This window comes from Hibiscus syriacus, unplaced genomic scaffold, assembly GCF_006381635.1.
Source record: "Hibiscus syriacus cultivar Baekdansim isolate YM2019G1 unplaced genomic scaffold, ASM638163v2 tig00110485_pilon, whole genome shotgun sequence".
Lineage (NCBI taxonomy): Eukaryota > Viridiplantae > Streptophyta > Magnoliopsida > Malvales > Malvaceae > Hibiscus > Hibiscus syriacus.
The window spans coordinates 167,381-189,444 of record NW_024062760.1 but is presented as its reverse complement, the minus strand read 5'-3'; the positions used below and the strand labels follow the sequence as shown (position 1 = coordinate 189,444).

At 35.8% G+C, this 22,064-nt stretch overlaps 1 protein-coding gene and 2 pseudogenes across 1 annotated transcript; 2 read left to right on the top strand and 1 right to left on the bottom strand.

Moving 5' to 3' along the window:
* The first annotated feature begins 2,086 nt into the window (after nt 1–2,086).
* Nucleotides 2,087–10,129, top strand: LOC120129303 (annotated as a pseudogene).
* A 1,710-nt stretch (nt 10,130–11,839) lies between these two features.
* LOC120129296 lies at nt 11,840–17,896 on the top strand (annotated as a pseudogene).
* Nucleotides 17,897–19,561: 1,665 nt separating this feature from the next.
* LOC120129345 lies at nt 19,562–21,660 on the bottom strand. The gene is made up of 4 exons (XM_039146862.1): nt 21,377–21,660; nt 20,975–21,101; nt 20,192–20,363; nt 19,562–20,016 (listed from the first exon to the last, which is right to left on the bottom strand). The coding sequence occupies exons 1-4, from the start codon at nt 21,599–21,601 to the stop codon at nt 19,797–19,799; spliced, it is 744 nt and encodes a 247-aa protein (XP_039002793.1). The 5' UTR covers nt 21,602–21,660; the 3' UTR covers nt 19,562–19,796.
* Nucleotides 21,661–22,064: the final 404 nt, after the last annotated feature.

Below are 22,064 nucleotides of genomic sequence, written 5' to 3'. Positions count from 1 at the left end.
TTCGAGTAGAGAGTGTGATTCACGCATCCGAATGGGAGCGTAGGATAAGTAATGTATTGCCTATTTAAGTAGTATTGAAAAGGTCGAAAGAAAATTGCTTAAGAAGAAGAAACTTTGAATGAAAGAATCGGTCTTTAGCACTCTGCTTGTGTTAAAAAATAAATCATTTTTATAATTTTTATTTATTTTATTTATTTTATTATGTAAGGTAAATTATGTGTTTAGTATGTAATTTATTAGTTTTAGTACTTAAAATTTTAATTTTTTAACTATGCATGATGTTTAATTTTTGTTATATTTTAGTTCGTTAAAAACTCAATGTTGCGTTTATAGCCATCGGTCATTGCATCCGTCAGTCGATGAAGTCCAAACTTTCTAACATGCACCTTTTTCACCCATTGATAGTGATTTCAGTCTCCGTTTCACCGGAAAATGCATCAATACCCTCAAATCGACAATGGACTTCTTCATCAACAGTTCGATGAGCTTGAAATTAGACTATATTGGTCGACTCGTCATTTTCTCGTGGTCAAACATTTGGATTAGTTGTCTGTCCACCAAAGCATGCTATGTTAGTTCGCCTATTAAGTTTTTAATGACGGAATACTTAAATGAAACAAAAATTAAATGTTATATACAATTTTAAAATTTTTGGAAGTCTAAGTATTAAAATGGATTAAAATTGATAGTTTAAGTACTAAATACATAATTTTCCCTATTATATATTTAATATTATATTTATTTGTTTAGGGTGTATGAGGGAAAATATAAATAGCGTTAGTTCTATAAGCCCAGCTTTAATGGCGTGAGAGCTTATTACAAAGGAGAGAGTATGTAAATGTTTTATACGTACATATATATGCAGTTCTTAAAGTAACCATATTTGATGTGATGATCCCTTCAATCTTTGCATGCTCCACCGACTCTTCCCAAGAACAAAAACTCAAAATGAAATTCTTCTGATTTGAAATGCAATTTGAAACAAAAAAACAGAAGAAAAAAAAAAGATTGTTCCCTTTGTGTTTGGTTTCCATATGAGCAAAACCCAGATTTTAAAATCCAGTGAATGGTGATCTCTTGTGGGTATCTAGTGGTTTTTCAATGTCTCTGATGTGGGTATTTTGATTGTTTCTTCTTGGTTGTTGTGTTTTTGTTTTGTTTTTGGTCTTGTTGTTTGTGTTGTGTCTTTTTGATGTTGGAGATTGGTGAGAAGAAGAAGAAGAGAGGGAACATGAAGGATGATGAGTAGCTTGATAAGTTGTTAGATGAGATCCCTCATGCAACATCACACCATCATCATCATGTGTATCAACAACATGATAACACTCGTGTGAATGTGTCATCATCATTCCATGGCATGTGCTTCCCCTGTAAGCAGTTTGTCTTTACCGTCAGATGGTTCTTCCTCAAGTCTGTTCTCTAACAATGGATCACAAACCCCACCTCCATTGGAGGACCTTAAACCACACTTGTCTAATGGACTGTTTATGGATCCATCTGTCAGGAGAAAAGCCAGTAGTAGTGACAGCTTGATTGGTGAAATGAGTGTTTTTAGGAACCTTAATAGAATGTATCTCAGTAATTATCAAGAGAATGTTGATTCTAGTTTTAGAGATTTCTCACCCGAATTGAATGGGATTCGACTAAGTGATCGTATCGATGGGGATGGGGCTTGTGTTAAACCGAGGAAGGGTTTTTCTGATGTGGGAATTCAGTCCCCTGTTCCAATGAGTGCTCCATTGAGTTTCAATGGTGGGATTAATATGGCATTTTCTGGAGATGCTTTGATTTCTCAGCTGGAATGGCAACGATGATATCTCCTTGGCCGAAGAAGGAACCGGCGTTTAGTTATCATCACAGAGGAGTTTCTGTGTCGAATTTAAGCGGTTCTTTAAGTAGGCTTTCAGTGAATGATGCTTTAATCTACGGACAACAAAACGAGCTGAATTTCCATGGTTTCTCCAACGTTGATTCAAGCAACCCCTCAAAGTGTGTTGCCACTATCCAATGGGATGGCTAGATCACATTCGAATGTTAAAATGCCACATGGATGTCGTACTGTCGAGAATAGTTACATTATTCAAGGAGAGGATTTGACTTATGCGATAAACACTGGGCCGGGTTATGCAAGGGATCAAAACCAGGGTTCTCTGCAGGAAATCGGTTTGAGTAAGCGACTAGAAAGGGCTCAAATTGGAGTGGCTTGTGGAAATGCTAAGATTGCCAAGCTATACAGTCCATTCTCTTTGCCACCTAAGTATAACTCTTTGTCTGAAGCTCGTGGATGCATTTACTTATTAGCAATAGATCAACATGGCTGCAGGTTCTTACAAAGGCTATTCTACGAGGGTACTCGACAGGATGTGCAAATGATATTTAAGGAGATCTTTGATCATGTTGTTGAACTTATGATGAACCCTTTTGGGAATTACCTCATCCAGAAATTATTGGAAGTGTATAATGAAGAACAAAGGATGCAGATTCTGTTAATGGTTACCAATGAACTGGGGAAGCTTGTCAAAATATCTCTAAACACTCATGGGTATATATGTTAAACGCATTGCATCGTATGCTTTCATATCCACCGGTTCTAACATTGTTTTCTCTTTTTCTTCCTTTCAGCACTCTGTAGTTCAAAAATTGATCGAGACTCTTGAAACCAGGCAACAAATTTCACTAGTTATATCAGCACTCGAGCCTGGATTTCTGTCCCTCGTCAAGGACCTGAAAGGAAACCACGTTGTCCAACGTTGCTTGCAATGTCTTAGCAGCGAAGATAACAATGTAAGCCTTGTATTTTCGCTCTTGATTTCTCGATTTATATCTTGTATGATTTGTGAATGATTTTACAAGTAAATGCGATAAATGGTAGAATTCCACCAGATTGAGCTTCTTAATTGCAAGTTCCATGGGTTGTTCATGGTGGTGAACGTTTTAAAGTTTCAAAACCGAGGATAACTACTTATGTTCTTTAGTCATATGCATTGTTAAAAGTTAAGGCGGCAAGTCAGAAATGGGAGGCACGAATTCAATGCCAAGTCAAAAATGGGAGGCACAAATTCGGTGCAATTAATATTTTGTTGAAAATGGTATTGGCTTAATTATATTTTAGTCATTGCACTTTAGGGTATTTTCAAAAATTAGTCCCTAAGCTTCAACTATAAATACCTTAGCTCATTTAGCTTCAAAATCATCACAAAATCCCAAATCATTTCCTTTCTCCCAATACTAGAGAGCTTTCTTGTGAGTAGTGAGTGTTTTGTAAACACTTGTAAATTTTCTCTCTTAGTAAAAGATCTGCAGCAGTCCGGAGACGTAGGCACAATTGACTGAACTCCGTTATCAATTTTTCGGTTATTATTTTTCCGCTTTTATTTCGTATTCTCACTAATCTGGTTATAGGAAAATTAATCGTTCTCGGTTTATTTCCTAACAACTGGTAATCAGACCTTTTGGTTGTGAATTTTGTCAATTTTTTGCGAGGTACTATTCATTACTATTCACGTAAATAGTGAATTTCGTGAATAGTAAAAAAAATTTCGGCGGTATGAATTTGTCGACGGAGGTGTTGTAATACACGGTGGTTCGTAAGAATTGTCAGAAACGATCCAAATGAAGCCAGATTCGAGTGGGAGCGATGGCTGCAGACGAAGGGAAGGTGAAAATTGAAAAGTTCGATGGTGCATACTTTAGCTTTTTGAAGATGCATATCGAAGATTTTATATACCAGAAAAATCTATATCAACCCCTCTCAGGAAAGCAACCAGAGGGCATGAAGAATGAAGACTGGGCTCTTCTCGACAGACAAGCGCTCGAAGTTATTCGACTGACGTTATCCCACAATGTTGCTTTCAACATAGCAAAGGAAAAGACCACGGCGGGTCTTATGGCGACTCTCTCCAGTTTGTATGAGAAGCCATCGGCCTCAAACAAAGTTCATTTGATGAGGCGATTATTCAATTTGCGGATGGCGGAAGGGGCAACAGTGGCACAACACCTAAATGAACTCAACACAATCACAACCCAGTTGAGTTCAGTGGAAATTGAATTTGATGATGAAGTTCGAGCTTTAATTCTCTTATCATCTCTACCAGACAGTTGAAATGCTACTGTCACAACAATTAGCAGCTCTTCGGGAAATAATAAATTGAAATTCGACGATGTTCGGGATCTGGTACTGAGCGAAGAAATTCGACGGAGAGAATCGGGTGAAGCATCAACCTCCTCAGCCTTGCACACGGAGTCCAGAGGGAGAACTTCAGAAAGAAATTCAAATCATGGCAGATCCAAATCCAGAAGGGGAAAATCAAGGACGGGAAATAAATATTTTACCTGTTATAACTGCGGTAAGAAGGATCACTTTAAAAGAGATTGCCGAGCACCGAAGAAAAATACTGGCGTACAGGAATCTGCCAACGTGACAGATGAGACATGTGATGCCATGATTCTAAGCGTCACAGTCCGATTGAATCATGGATCTTGGATTCAGGGGCATCTTTCCACTCCACCCCATGCCGAGAAATCACGGAGAATTATGTCAGCGGTGATTTTGGGAAGGTTCATCTAGCTGATGATGAAGCCTTGAAGATCGTCGGAAGGGGAGACATCCGACTAAAGTTGCCAAGCAGACCACCTGGACGCTGAAAGATGTGAGACATATTCCTGGTCTCAAAAGAAATTTGATTTCTGTTGGACAGCTTGATGGAGAATGATACAACACAACCTTTTCAGGCTGTGAATGGAAGATTACCAAAGGAGCACTCGTCATTGCTCGTGGTAAGAAGACTGGTACTCTCTATATAACCTCAAATTTAGAGAATATCATTGCAGCCACAGATGCGGATGGAAAATCAAACCTATGGCACCAAAGGCTTGGCTATATGAGCGAGAAAGGGATGAAGACGCTTTTGTCAAAAGGGAAGCTGTCGGATCTAAAGGATGTAGATGTCGAACTATGTGAAGTTTGCATCTTTGGCAAACAAAAGAAAGTCAGTTTTACAAAGATTGACAAGACACCAAAGACAAAAAAGTTAGAGTTGGTTCATACTGATGTATGGGGACCATCTCCAGTTCCATCTCTTGCAGGTTCACTATATTATGTCACCTTCATCGATGATTCTACGAGGAAGGTGTGGGTTTATTTTCTAAAGAATAAATCAGAAGTCTTTGATATCTTCAGAAATGGAAAGCCATAGTGGAAAATGAGACTGATTTGAAAGTCAAGCGGTTGAGGTCTGATAATGGAGGAGAGTACAAAAATAGAAGATTCAGAGATTTCTGCGCAAACAATGGGATCAAGATGGAGACAACAGTTCCCATGACACCGCAGCAGAATGTAGTAGCAGAGCGTATGAACAAAACTCTGAATGAACGTGCCAGAAGCATGAGGATACATGCCAGATTGCCCAAGTTTCTATGGGCTGAAGCTATCAACACTGCAGCTTACCTGATCAACTGTGGGCTCTCAGTTCCTTTGGATGGCAGAATACCAGAGGAAGTTTGGAGCAAGAAAGAAATAAACCTTTCACACTTAAGAGTGTTTGGTTGTATTTCTTATGTACACATAGATTCTACTGAAAGAAGTAAACTTGATGCATTTGTTGGTTATGGTGGTGATGAGTTCGGTTACCGATTTTGGGACTACGAAAATCGAAAGATCATCAGAAGCAGAGATGTCATTTTCAATGAGAATGTGATGTACAAAGGCAGGTCAACTGTAGAATCAAGTAGATCCAATACCGAAGCTGGAACAAAGGAATTTGCTGAGTTCGAGGAGATTTCTAGAAATTATGTTCAGATCAATCCTGAAGCAGTTAAAGAAGAACCACACACACCAGAACTGAGACGCTCCTCCAGAATTCCTAAACCAACTCAACGTTATTCGCCTTCTTTGCACTATTTGTTGCTGACTGACAATGGTGAACTAGAGTGCTATGATGAAGCAATGCAGGTGGAGGATTCAGTCAAGTGAGAGTCTTTCATGAAAGATGAGATGGACTCGCTTATGTCAAATCAGACGTGGGAATTAGCTGAATTACCACCAGGCAAGAAAGCGCTCCACAACAAGTGGATTTACAAGATCAAAGAAGAGCACGATGGGAGCAAATGCTACAAAGCAAGATTGGTTGTCAAAGGTTTTCAGTAAAAAGAAGGTATTGACTACAATGAAATTTTCTCTCCAGTCGTAAAACTATCTACAATCAGACTGGTGTTGAAAATTGTAGCTGCAGAGAATTTACATCTTGAGCAGTTAGATGTAAAGACAATTTTTCTTCATGGTGATTTGGAGGAAGAAATCTATATGAAACAACCAGAAGGCTTCATAGAGGCATGCAAGAAAAACTTGGTATGCAGGTTGAAGAAAAGCTTGTATGGTTTAAAATAAGCTCATAGACAGTGGTATAAGATGTTCGATAGTTTCATGAGCAGCAGTGGTTTTACTAGATGCCAAGCAAATCATTGTTGCTACATCAAGAGGTTTGACAACTTCATTATTTTATTATTGTACGTTGATGACATGCTCGTTGTAGGCTCAGACATGCAAGAGATTATAAACTTGAAGCAAAAATTGTCGAAACAGTTTGCTATGAAGGATCTGGGCGCTGCAAAGCAGATTCTTGGGATGAGGATCAAGAGAGACATAAAATCGGGGACTTTGATGTTATCACAGGCTGAGTACATCAACAAAGTACTCTCCAAGTTCAACATGCAAAATGCTAAACCAGTAAGTACACCTTTAGGTGTTCATTTTAGACTCTCCAAAGAACAGTTGCCAAAGACGGAGGAAGAACGTGCACACATGGTGAAGATGACGTATGCCTCAACAATTGGAAGTTTGATGTATGCCATGGTTTGTACCAGACCAGATATTACTCAAGCAGTGGGAGTTGTTAGTAGGTACATGAATAATCCAGGCAAGGTACACTGGGAAGCTGTCAAATGGATCCTCAGATATCTGCGGGGTACTACAAACAAAACACTTTGTTTCAAAGGTAGAGGTACGATACTGACAGGCTATGTAGATGCTGACTTAGCCGGAAATGTTGACATCAGAAGGAGCACTACAGGGTATGTCTATACTTTAGGAGAACCGCAGTGAGTTGGTTTCTCACTACAGAAGATATGCTCTCTCCAACTGAAGCAGATATGCGATGTTACGGAAGCCAGCAAGGAGATGGTTTGGCTTCAAAGTTTCTTGGAAGAGTTAGGTAAGAAACAAGAAAACAATGTCTTGTATTGCGACAGTCAAAGTGCTATTCATCTAGCAAAGAGTCCCGTCTTTTCATTCCAAACGAGCACATACATTGCGATATCATTTTATCCGGTCTCTTCTGGAAGATGGGATTTTGAAACTTGAAAAGATTAGTGGAGCTCAAAATCCGGCAGACATGTTGACAAAGACGGTGACAACGGACAAACTGAAGTTGTGCTCAACTTCAGTTGGTATACTAGAGTAATAAGACCAGAAATGTTGCTGCATTGATCAAGGTGTGAAGACAAATTAAAATCAGTCTTCAAGTGGGAGATTGTTAAAAGTTAAGGCGCCAAGTCAGAAATGGGAGGCACGAATTCGGTTCCAAGTCAAAAATGGAAGGCACAAATTCGGTGCAATTAATATTTTGTTGAAAATGGTATTGGCTTAATTACATTTTAGCCATTGCACTTTAGGGTATTTTCAAAGTTTAGTCCCTAAACTTTAACTATAAATAATCTAGCTTATTTAGCTTCAAAATTATCCCAAAATCTCAAATCATTTCTTTCTCCCAATACTAGAGAGCTTTCTTGTGAGTAGTGAGTGTTTTGTAAAAACCTGTAAATTTTCTCTCTTAGTAAAAGATCTGCAGCAGTCCAGAGACGTAGGCACAATTGGCTAAACTCCGTTATCAATTTTTCGGGTATTATTTTTCCGCTTTTATTTCGCATTCTCACTAATCTGGTTATAAAAATTACTCGTTCTCGGTTTATTTCCCAACACCTTGATAATCTTATATTTCATGAGCATTTGTATGTTAACAATCTTGGTGTCTGAAAAGTTTGAACATGATGACTCTTTGGTAATATCATAGCTTGTTTTTTATTTTTCTGGAAAACAGTTCGATGTCTTAGTTTCAACTGACTATAAAAACTAATTGAATCTATATATGATGCTTTGTCTGTTAGGTGTTTCTTGCAGATGGTAGCAAACTGCTTGATTTATTAGGGCGGCATATTATTTAACTTGTCGTTTATTTAATATAAAGTCAAGATAACGATGCACGTTTGCTTGTTGAATGTTGTTCATTCCGCTTTGTTCTCACATGGTTGCTTCCCTCCATATATATTTGACTATTTTCTTTCTTTTTTCTGCCAATCATTTTGTTAGTTTATTTTTGACGCCGCTGCAAGGTATTGTGTTGATATCGCTACTCATCAACACGGTTGCTGTGTTCTACAACGATGCATTAGCCATTCAACTGGGGAATATAAAAAAAAAAGTTGGTGGAAGAAATATCTGCCAACGGGATTCTACTTGCACAGGACGCATATGGGTAAGTATTGATACAATATTATTCTATAATTATCGTAGATGCTTGTTCTTGTCTGTTAATACTAGGGATGGCAATGGGTCGGGTCGGGTCGGGTTTTTTGGGCCACCCGACCCGACCCGAGAAGAAAGGGTTTTTCACCCCGTGACCCGACCCGACGAAATTAAGGTTTCACACCCGACCCGACCCGATATACTTAGAAACCCCCCGACCGACCCGAATAATAAAAAAAAAATTTATTCAATGAAACAGTGACTTAATTGAAAAAAATTATATATGGAGGGACATTATTGTAATTATCCCTAAATAGGATAAAATTATATATATTTCGGTCGGGTCGGGTCGGATTTTTTCACCCTAACCCGACCCGACCCGAACAGTACATTTAAAAAAAAAACCCGACCCGACTCGAACCCGAATTTTAAAAAAAAAAGTTGTGGAAGAATATCTGCCAACGGATTCTACTTGCACAGGACGCATATGGGTAAGTATTGATACAATATTATTCTATAATTATCGTAGATACTTGTTCTTGTCTGTTAATACTCCATTCAAGCACAACTTGATTAGGTAACGGTAGCACACCTCAGCGACAATGGTTTTTTGTCGATGTTTGCTAGTGATATTATATGGAATTGTGAACTGAAACCTTTATATTTCTGGAAATTGTTGAAACGAGTGCCGGGTTCTTGCTTGTCACTGCTGATATTTGTGGTAAAATTTGCAGAAATTATGTTGTTCAGTTCATCTTGGACTTAAAAATCCCATCTTCCACTTCAACTTTGACTTCTCAATTCGAAGGGAACTATGTTCATCTTTCATCACAGAAGTTCAGCAGTCATGTGGTTGAAAAATGTCTTGTGGTGTTAAACGATGACGGCCGGCCGGTTGAGAATCATTCGTAAATTGCTCTATGCTACTCACTTCGAACTGTTGCTACAAGATCCGAATGCAAACTATGTTGTGCAAACCGCAGTCCGCGCGTCTGAGGTTTGAGAATCATTTACTTTTTCTATTACTCGCGAATCCTTCAATCCCTCATTCAGCACCCCACATCGTCTTTGCAGCTCGAACGAGTTAATTTTTTTTCCTGAACTATGCATGTCTGGCACATATTATAACATGGGAATGGGCCGTGAGCTTCCAAATGTATGTGAAAACATAGAAAAATATGAGCATCTTCATGTCGAACACATCCGTATCCGACATTCATCCCGAATCTTAGTAACATAGATTGTTACAAACTGCAAACTTAATGATCCCACTTCAGTATCGATCTTGTTTGCATATTTCAGTCGCTTCATTGATCTCCCAATTCTTTTCCACCATGTCAGGGACCCCTGCACAATTCACTCGTCGAAGCGATCGAGTCCCGCAAGGCAATATCGCGCAACAGCCCATATTCCAAGAGGATTTTCTCACAGAAGCTTCTGAAAAAAGTGAATGTACATTCTCCCCATCTCCGAAAGCACTGTTGTTCTATGTCTCCTAAGATTGTTTATCTGTTACAAACTCGATTTAACCATAAAAAGGCTCGTGCAATAACCCCAGGAAGAGTTTTATCGTCTCGAAGTGTGCCAACTCCGAGGAGTGTAATAGATTAAGTGATTCTGGTCTGAAATTGCTTAGATTTTTGGACATGTATTATTTTGTTGTCTTGTTGACCTCTATGCATTGGATATTATCATATCGTCTCTTGTTGATCATTTAAGTATAGTTCAACGATCTATGACATTTTTTTTATCTATTTTAAAAACATAAAAAATTCTTATTGGGACATGATAGATCTATTATTTGATTTCTTCTTACAAGAACTCGATTAGAGCACTATACTCCTTCATCTATTATTTGATTTGATTTAATCTAGACGTAAGAAAAAAAATTTTGACCTAAGTTTTAAGATAAAAGTTCGTATCAAACTCGATATGATTTAATATATAAATATATGTATGTATAATTTTTATTAGATAAAATGAGATATAATTAAAAAAAATGGTAGAAGAGTATTATAACATTCGTCCCTAAATATATAAAGATCGATTGTATTACTATTTTTGATTGAGTTGGATATTTTTTAATTTAAACGAATCTAATTGTTTTGTAAATGATCTTATACTGTCGAATCAGACAAAAAATTGTTGGATTCATGTCAAATGTCCATCTTTAATTCAGGGGTCTCCATATCCTAAAAAATGGAAATTTGTTTTTATAATCCCTACAAGTTTTTAAAAATTTCATTACATACGCAATTGTCTTTAAAATTTTAGAAATTTATTACGTTAATAACCAAACATTTTGGAAACCTTTATAGTAATTGTTATTTATGTGCCATTATATATATATATATATATATGTTGATACACTAGTGAGAGGGTTGGCCAACTGATAAAGGTTGGAGTTTAGGGTCTTTGAATATATAAATTCGAGTAAATTATATATATATATATATTAAATTAATTATAGATTTGAATTAATTTAATTATAGAATTAAATATTTTTGATAATTAGTTTAATTGTAATACGAATAATTAGTTGGTTTAGTGAGATAATGTACTAGATCCTTAAGTAAGGACAATAGTTCGAATTATGACGATTGCGAATGAGTAAACTGGGTTGGGAGGATTGCATTTACCTCTGTAGTACCCGATCTGGATTAGTCAATTAATAAATTGAATTATGTGGTTATACTAGAAACAAAATTAGTTTAACTGTAATTTATAATTTAAAAATAATAAAAATATGATATAACATGTAACTAATATTTTTTTAAAACGAAATATATAAAAAAAACTTAAAGGGTTAGGCAATAAAAATTATGCATGAACTAATTTATCTCATTAATTAAAAAAATAATTATTATTTCTAAGAATTATAGGTTCGAACACTACAGCTACAACATGATAATTGAATAATTAAAACATGTATTATTTTATAATCACTTAACTTAATAAAAAAAATACTTAAAAGCCAGAAATACTCAACGCCGCGATTAAAAGAAACGTAGAATTCTCGAACCACCAAGTAACCCCCCAACCACGTGAACGCCACATTTGAAAATTCCACGGCCGATGTGGTCCCGGAACACGTGTCGACTTTCTAAATTCTAAAACTGACGTGGACCAATCATATCAAAGAAAGTGATCGGATCTCATCCCCTACTCTCATCCACGAATTCTGATATCACCAGTTTTACCACGGCCGTTGTTTTGATCTCATCGCCACGTGTCGGTCTCACAGTCAACTTCCTTTAAGAAAAATATAAATTAAATAATATATTCTTTAATCAATTCCCATTCAGGAAAAAAAAAGTTCGAGTGCTCTGGAACTTCCCAGGAATCTCATAAATTTAGGGTTTAAAAAAGTCCGTACAATTAACCGGTGAATAACTTTGTACTGTTGATTTTGAAGCCTTCGTTTCAGTGAAGCTTTGCCTTTAACTGGAAGGAAATCTGTCTATCTTTCATCTTTGGAGAGTGGAGTTTTTTTTTTCCTGTGAAAATTGTCAGTCTCAGGTGAGTTTTTTTTTTCCGTTTCAAAATTTTCCGGTACTTATTTGTCCATTCGATTTCCTTGGATTTTTCTTGATTTTTTATATATATATGTTTGGTAGCTGAGAAACTGCAGGAAATGAAACGGAGTTTTAGATGTTTTTTCTTAGAAAATTGAGATAAAGGGAAGAAACACAAATTAATAGAAGTCAATCTAAATCTGATACAAATTCTCGCTTGCAATTTTTTTTTCTGTTAATTAAAATATTTCTGAATTTTCTGCCTTTTGTTGACGAGAAAAATTGATTTACGCGAGAAAGTAATGAAATAGATATTAGATTACTGTTTATTTACTGATACGAAAGTTGTGGATGCAGTTTGATGCTTTGATGCTGAAGAGTAATTACTTTTTGTTTTTTTTGGATTGAGAACTTTTCGATTTTAAACTTGATTAATTTCACAAATTCGGAAGTTAACTTATGATCAATGATTTTTCTGATCTGTTGTGGTTACCGTGTTTTGTGTTTCAGAAAGATAAAGCGGACTTAAATCACCTTCCATAAAACATGTCATCGTGTCAAAATATTGGATTTGTGTTTATTGGTGGTTAAAGATCTTAAGAGGAATGTCTGACTTGCGCATGTATGAGGTAAGTTTCTTAATACACTTTTTAAGTTTATTCATTTTACTTCCATTTTCTAGTAGAAAAGTGCTTCAATAAAGTTTGTCAGATGCAGTAGTTTCAGCTTATTGATTCTGTTTGAGATCTGATTTTACTTTCAGCTGTCTACTATATTTAACATGTCAATAGAACTTATAAGTTGTATGGTGTGATATACCTCCTCTACCGTTATGATATAGTGGAGGGATTTATTGAAAATTAGAGGGTGTGATGAATTTGTTATGAAAAGAAGAATCTTAACCCCTTCAGTTTGAAGCATTTTTAGTTTCTTATTTTCAGGCTTGCTGTAGCCTGTTGGACTTTGTTGGTAATTAGGTTTCTAGGGTTCAATTTGTTAATTATCTTTTGGGTCTGGCAAGGTCCAAGTCATACTTAATGGTTCTTGACTTTTGCTCTTCTCGTAAGAGATTGGACAGCCTGATTTGTGTCCAAAGGATTCAATCCCAAATTCATTTTTGTTGTTTTAGTATAAATCGTTCATGAAGGCTTCAATCCAAGCTTTATTAGCTGGAGATCAATATTTTTTTAAAAATGTATATATTTTTCAGGAGACTAATATCATTGCACCAAATAACTATTCCATTGAAGTCCTCTTCTTGGTGGGCTGTTCTAAATAAGATTTTATTCACTTTAACGAGTGGTTATGCTAGCTTGATTTTTTTTATATTGCCAATTTTTGGTGATAGAATGCGATATCTAGTGCAATGGTAAAAATCTTGTAGTTGAAATGTGCAAGAGCATGGGGTCATGCACAAGATGGCTGCTTATCGGAATTACTTAGGGTTTATGCTCATGCAATCATCATTGGATGGCTTTTCTTTTGAAGTATTGCTCTTCAGATTTGCCTTGGACCACCTTAGTTGCCTTAATGTTTTTGGTTGAGTTACTTTTTTAAGAATTGTGTTGTTCTAGCTAAGGAATGGAAAACCTATCATCCATCTAACTCATTTTGAACTTCCTTTTTTCAAGTACATCAGTTTGAAGCTTTTTAGTTCCTTTGTTTTCGGGTTTTCTGTATCCTGTTTGAGTTTGTAGATAATTAGGCTTCTAGGGGTTCAATTTGTTAATTATCTTTTGGGTCTGGCAAGGTCTAAGTCATACTTAATGGTTCCTGAATTTTGCTCTTCTCGTCAGAGATTGGACAATCTGATTTGTGCCAAAGGATTTCACCCCCTAATTCATTTTTTTTCTTTTAGTTTAAATCGTTTTTGAAGGCTTCAATCCAAGATCTATTAGCCGGAGACTAGGTTTTTTTTTTTAAATATATATATTTTCAGGAGACTAATATCATTGCACCAAATAACTATTCCTTTGAGGTATTCTTCTTGGTGGGCTGTTCTAAATTAGATTTTATTCACGTTAACGAGTTGTTATGTTAGCTTAATATTTTTTTTATATTGCCAATATTTGGTGCTAGAATGCGATTATCTAGTGCAATTGTATAATCTTGTAGTTGAAATGTGCAAGAGCATGGGCTCATGCACAACATGACTGCTATCAGAATTACTTGGGGTTCATGCTGATGCTATCATCATTGGATGGCTTTTCTTTTGAAGCATTGCCGTTCAGATTTTCCTTGGACCTCCTTAGGTGCCTTCATGTTTTGGTTGCATTACCTTTTTAAGAATTGTGTTGTTCTAGCTAAGGGATGGAAAACCTATCATCGATCTAATTTATTTTGAATCTTCTTTTGTTGAAGTATGATTGTTTATTACTAAACTTGTATAATTGATGTTACAGGTTGAAGATAATGTTTGGGATGATTTTGGATATACTGATGATCATATAGTGCCTCGTACTGCTGATGAATACAGTGCTCAGTTGAAAGTTCAAGGTAATAGTAAAAAAAGACCACGACTTGAAGTGATTGAAGTTTTTGGTGATACTGATAAGACAAATAAATATGGTATTTTGGGGGAGAAGGAGAAAGGTGTAAATACTTTGACCAAGAACAGAATGTTAGAAAAGGAACCATGGTCTCGCAGTCCTAATAGCGTGTTTACCACTTCAGCTGGTAATGACTCGCACAAAGAAATAGCAAACATGGCTTCTGATGATACCAGGATGTCAAGCCATGATCTTGAAACTGGAAAAATAGATTCAGTTGGAAGTGACTTTTGTTCTGATGATCCTCTCTTGGTTGACAAGTGTGCTCCAGAAGACAACAATGATTACCGTTTTCCACTAAATCACATAACTGCAACTGATGACGATCTCAGATTTTCTATTAATAACCACGACTACAAAGAAAATGGTCATCTCTTATACTTTGGCTTGGGAGACATAGGGAATTTTGAGGATGTTGACAGGATGTTCAGGTAGTTCTTGAAATCCCACCATTCATTATCCATGCTATGCTTTACCATGTAAAATCTGACTAGTAGCTTCAGTAGGACCACCCATTTTTGGTATAACTTGAGTATCTACATGCACCCCATATGGATGTATGAATGCGTGTAAGTTTACGAAGTAGTGCTAATTTGAGTAAACATTTGGGTTGTGATTCAACATACATGTACATGCAACCCACAAGGAAAAAAATACGTGAAGTAACTCAACCTTCCATATTTTTTTTTTGCAGAAGTTGTGATTCAACATTTGGGATGGAGAGTTTTTGTGATGAAGATGATTTGTACTGGTTTTCTTCTTCCCAACTGGCTGAAGGATCTCAAGATGCTTTGAAGGCTGATGCTAAACTGAATAGTATACAAGAGTACTGTTCAACTTCTAGGCCAGCAAGTGCAGGTCTGTCAACATTTGACTAAAAAAAAAAACATATTACTGAATGACAATTTAACATCTGTTAATATTATAGGTGATAATGCTGGTCTTGCTCACACGCCTTCTTTACATATAGCCAATAAAGAATCTGAAAGTAAGGATGACTCGACACCCAGTGAGCAGGTTAGAAAATCTTGTTTCTTCTCTCTATTTCATATTTTTTATGAATATTTAATTATTTGGTTTTCATCACCTTGAACTTATAGGCCTTTTTCCTTCTCAATATGAATTTAATGCTACAATAGATTTAGTGCTCGTTTATAATTTGATTTGGATAACAGTCAATATGATCCACTCTTAAGCTGGTTCAGAATGAAAGATTCTTTGTTATAAGCTTTCCTGAATATATTGTTTGCTATGTGGAATTTTCATCATGTCGTCTTATTTCATTACCAAATTACAGATCAGTCCACACGAAAAGCTTTCAAAACGTCATACAGTGTCTGGAGGAAGAAATGATCAATATCTGGAAAATGGTGGTTCGTTTACTCAATATGGTAGCAGCAAGCAATTTTCAGATGTGAAGCACCCCATGACCAATTCATCCTATCAACTCTTATCCTCTTCAGATCTTCAGCAGAACCTTGGACCTGATTCTGTGAATTACATAGAGACAGATATTCCTTATATGCTTCCCAGCTGCATAAATTCTTCGAATCAAGTTTCAATCTTTCCAACTATGGCTAGTGCCAAATCTGAAAATAATGGCCATTCTTATTCGAAAATCAAGTTATCTCACACGTCAAACCAGGTACAGTCTATGGAGAGTTCTCATGGTCCTTTATTTGAGGTTCCTTTGATAATAACAAGTGAGGAGAAGGGAAAGCTATATTGCCAACAAGATACACAAATCCCACTTAATGGGACTGCCAAACATGCAAAAATGGGAAGTGAGATAGCAATTTGTGATCCAATTACTATTCTAAACCAGGTACAACAGGATGTGTGTCATAGTGAAGTTGAAGGTGTTAGTGTAGTAAATCCAGCTGAATTAGATTCTTCATATGCAAGGGAAAGCTCTTGTGTAATTTCTCCTTTGGACAAAGTCTCACTAGAGGCAACTAGTTTTCGGCAGCTTCAACAAGTCATGGAAAAGGTAGTATATGCAAAGGTTTTCTTATGTGCAAGTGCGCTTGTTCTCTTGGCTAATCCATAAACATGGTATTGATCTAATCAAAATGTTTGAAATTTCAGCTGGACATCAGGACAAAGCTGTGCATACGGGATAGTCTGTATCGTTTGGCTAGGAGTGCTGAACAAAGGCACAATTGCTCAAAACCAAAAGGTGGCATCCGGGATGATAAAGATGAAGATGCGAGTGGTTCATCAGTGGCCGAGGAAACAAGCAAGTATGTTTCGCTACTAGAATCGTGGATTTCTTAGTACTTCTTTATATCACTGATACTTAAACTAGTACATAAGATAGTTAATGGTGGTGTACAGGGAAGGGTTTAATTTGTCTATTTGAAATTGACATGAACCTAAGAAATATTTATGAATAAAAGGGGGTCAAGAGTTTAATGTGATTAATTTTAAAATTGACTGAGATCTAAGAAATATTTGAACTTAAAAAATGAGGGGGTGGATAGGGCTTAGTTTGTCTAATTTCAAAATTGACTGGGACCTAAGAAATAGTTAAACCTAAAAAGTCGGGTCCAAGCTTGATTTTTTCTAGTTTCAAAACGACCAAGGACTTGAGAAGTAATTGAATCAATTTTTATCTAGGGGGAGGAAGGAAGGCTTAATTTGCCTATTTGCAAAACTAGCAGGGACCTAAGAAGTTATTGAACCCAAAATAATTCATAATTCTAAATGTTTGTTTCATCCAGGTGCACTGGGTTTTTGGATATGGAAACTGACACAAACCCTATAGATAGATCCATAGCACACTTACTATTCCACAGGCCCTCAGATCCATCTCAAAGGCCGGTTATCGATGCTGCATCGTCGAAGTCTCATTGTCATGGTAAGCATTCTTTTATCGCCCATCCTTTTTTCTTTCCGTGAACTCAAAGAAAGTTCATACCCCATAACGGATCGTAATGGCAGATTCATGACTCTATCACGGATCCACTTCCAGTGTTATCTGAAGAACAAGTTGGAGGTGATGAAACGATGCTGCCGGTTAAGATAAAAAAAGCGCCAACAAACTGTGACGGCAGTTAATCTTTGTAAAATTTAATCTATATGCTCATGATCATGTATAATGGTGATCGCTGTGAGTCCGGCATCGACATAAGTTGCAGGTTCGTCCCCTATTTTAGATTTTTTTTCTTAGACACACCATGGTCTTTTGATATCCTTTGTAACGGTTTGTGATAAACTGCCCATTCGCTTATCTTCTCTCTCATTAGTACTTCAAAAATATATCTGTTTTCTTTTCACAAAATATTCAGCCATATTTCCATTAATTTCCCTTTTTTAATTTGGCTCAATACCCATTGGATCTTTTAATATGCAGTAACTTTTACTTTAGTCCACTTTGGTCCCTTTACTTTCGTTCCTTTCATCACTTTAGTCCTTCGTGGTTTTCGTTAAAAACATATGTAAACTAATGAGACATTGTTGCCATGTGTAAAAATAAGTAAAACTAAAACTCGTAAAAAATCAATTAAAAATTCAAAAGATTAAAATTATATGCTCTACCGATTTTATGAATTTTAATCTAAGAGACAAGTTTAAATATGGTTATGTTTTTTAAAATATAATTTCTAAAACTGAGTTCTGAAATTTTTCTGGATACTTTTATATTTTAAAAATTTTAAGTTTTTGTATTATTTTAATTATTTAATTTTTTATTTTAATTTTTTTACATGAGGCTTATTGGGTTACTATCTTTGGAATATGATAGGATTAGATGCTCAAGTGATTAAGAGTTGTAAAAGAATTAGAGTCGTAAATGGGACGATACAGATTGTGAGTTACTTGAGATCGATTCTATTAAAGTTTGATAAATATTCGATTTGAATGACTCAAGCTTAAGTTCAATTCGAAATCTTAACGAGTTAATGTGAGCTATTTGATATTTGATTCGAAAAGTTCGCAACTTGAAAATATAATATGCTAATATTTTATTTTTTAAAAATAAATTATTAATAATATTAACATTTATGTGTTGAATTTTTAATAAAATGTAATATATAATTTTCGTATATTTAAAGTTCAAGTTTGAAGTTTTAATTTAGTTAAGTTTTTTTTTTTCACTTTGAACTTCAATTTATGATTCTGAGTTTTTAGTTACTTTTAAAATTTTAGGTTTGCGAGTTTTCAACGTTTTATTTCAAAGTTTTCGAGTTGAGTTGAATTTAATAATACTTGAGCTCGACTTGGCTCGTTTACCGCCCTAAAAAGGATTAAAGTTAAATTTTCAAAAACACAAAAAAAACGCGTAAAATAAATATTAAATCTTTTAATTAAAAGTCATACATTGGAACAATTTAAAACTGTATCGTGCGAGTGATTATGTTAAAGAATCATCCGTCGTATATAAAATAAAATTGGATGAATACATTTAGTATTTAAGCTATTAGTTTTGATTCATTTTAGTATCTAAACTTTTATTTTTTTTAAATCTAACATGTAGTTTTCATTTCATTTTAATACTTATTGTTATAAATTTAACGCGTTTAGTATCTAAACTATTAGTTTTAGTACTTAAATTTTTTATTTTTTCCCGAAATTTAACGTTAAGTTTTGAATGGAATACTAAAATAAAATCAAAAAGTTAAATTTTAGATACGATTTTAAAAAGTTAAAAGTTTAAGTGCTAAAACTAATTAAAACCAACAGTTTAAATACCAAACGCGGACAATAAAATTTGATTCGTGACATCAATTATCAATGAACAAGCAAATGAAAAATAAACAAATAATTCCTTTATTTTTTAGGGTAAACTTATCCAAGGGTTGGTCGCTTTGTACGGTGATTTTTAATTCGAATCAGTTCAACTCGGTCCATCCAGCAACCCAAATCCCTAGGAAAGAATCTTGAAAAATTCCTTAGGTGTGAAACCTTTACTTGCAAAATCCAGATACTAATTTCACATAAGCAACTGCTTGTCTTACACTTATTCCTCATGCACCAAGTCCCTAAAATCTCACCTCAACTGAGAAAAACAAGTAAAACACAGTACATAGATTAAGCATTCTTGGTCGGCTATGATACATAACATTCCCAAATTATGCTCAATGTACCTAGAACAACATTCATCAATGAATTTAAAGTTTGCGGACACGGATATTGCATGGACTTTATCAGTTACATAACCCTCTCAACCCGAGAACACCAACATTTTCCGAGGTGCAAGTCAAGAATATCCGACTAGTCAAATTGCTGCCTGAGTTGCATCTCTGTCTCACTCTTCCAGGTTGCATGTGATGACTGGCCCCTCATTCTCTTACTTTTCTCTTTATCTTTGATAGCAGACCCCTTCTTCTTGGAATCTTTGTCGGCATCTGCAAGAGGACGGTCACCACAAACCGGACAGACCATTCCTCTAGCACTGGAGTATGTCTTCGGAACCCCACATTGTAGGCACACCCTATAAACAAAATATTGATTTGGTTAAGATGACACGACAACAAAAATTATATAAAAAACTTGTTTATGTGCAGTGCATCTCATATTTAGACTGAAGCCGGTTATAAATCTATAACCAGAAAGAAAGAATGGAAAACGACTGTTCTGAATTTATGCTGCAAACAATTACGATGTACCTCAAGAGTTCTGCAGCATCTTCTGCATTTGGATTTGTTGCAGTTGCGACTCGCTTTGTTCCATCCTGTTTGGTGTTTGGAACTGCTGAAGCAGGAGGCTTGCTACCCTCAATATCACTTCTCACTCGATCATGGATTCCAACAAGCTGAGGTTTTGCTTCTACCACGGCACCTTTAAACAACCAACAAAACCGAAACCCAATTACTCATACAACGGAAATGACAATTAGGTTATAGGTCGATAAACCCCCAATATCAAACATCAATAATGTAACCATACTGTAAAATCTGAAGACAAATGACCAGCCAAGGGCAAAGTGCCTTGATGACTGGAGAAGGGTATGGTTTAAACTTCAAAATTCTTGAAGAAATATCACTTAAAGTTACAAGAACTAAAAGTAGCATACGCGTTTGAAGCTATTCAACAGAATTGAGCATTCGGAAACCCAATAAATAAATCCATCAACATTGTTCCTTGCCGGAACTGCAAAATATAGCACCAACTGTGAACATTTCAATAGAAGCATAGTCCAAAAGCCTACTCCATGCACCAAAAGAAACAGAGCTAATACGAAACTTTGCTCTTCTACTCTCAAGGTTCTACTTTCTTCCTCAAGCAGCTATTCCACCATATTTAAATCAAATACGGCCAATAATCAATTTAAGAAATGCCAAAAGTTCTAACTTGACAAAATAAACACAAAAAATGTAGACCGTCTGAGCCCATGTCTTGACTAAAGAATCTGTATAATGAACTTTGAAATTGGAAAAATGAGAGAATACCAGAAGGCATATCATTCTTATCTTTGAATTCCCTCCGGCCACCGCGCCTTCCTTGCTGTTGGGCAGAGTCACTTACTGAACCCAGTTCCTCGACTGCATGGTTTAGGTACGCCGGTGGCCCTGAAACCTCCAGAAACCAACAAGAGAACAAATACCCTTACAATATCAGAAAACCCTAATTCCACATCACCTCAAAAAACCCTAATTCCATATAAAAAAAACCTTTTTGATCTAATTTCAATCGGTGAGCAAGAAATAGCATTACTTAGAAAGATTTGAATTGTATTTCACAAAAAGCAGGAACTTAATTTTAGTTCAAATTTCACAAATTTCCTACATATTATTAGCTCAAGGGTTTCTTGCCAATATATATAGGAAGAAAGAAATTAAAAAAAATCATACCTGCGAAAAAGCGTCGAATGCGGAAGGGAGTGCGGATTTACGGGAGGGATCGGGGAAATCGAAGACGGAGGAGTCGTACCGCTTGGGAGCGTCGGAATGGGTTTTACCACCGATGCCGTCTTCACCGCCATCTTCTTCGGAGGATTCGCCGTAATGAATACGGTCAGGCTCAGCCGATTCTTCATCTTCCGCCGAAGAATAGCCTTGAAGGAGAGACAAGCTCATTCCCCTCTTTCTCGTATCTGGGCTTCGATGATGTACGGATGTTTCTTCATCCCAGTTGCTTTCTACGACTTTATAGTTTTATATTTGGGTAAATATAGTTTTTGGTACTCAAACTTCAATTGAATGTTCAATTTGATACATATTATTTTTGTCCAAATTGATACTTGTACTTTTCTAAAAGGTTAAAATAGTACAAACAATTTTTTTTGAACTAATAGATAAAATGAACTTGTTGCTTATCGTGTTCTTTAGACAATATCACTATAATTTGGATTTTGATATCATTATAATCGTATTCATGCATAAAAGCATATGTACATTCGAAACCGAGAAAATCGAAAAATCAATACAAACCGAGTAAAATGGTTCGGTTCGGTTTTTGGTTCGGTTTAAAGGTTTTATTTTTTTGATTCGGTTTGGTTCGGGTTTTTCATATGGAGCCCATTTGTTCCATATTGAACCG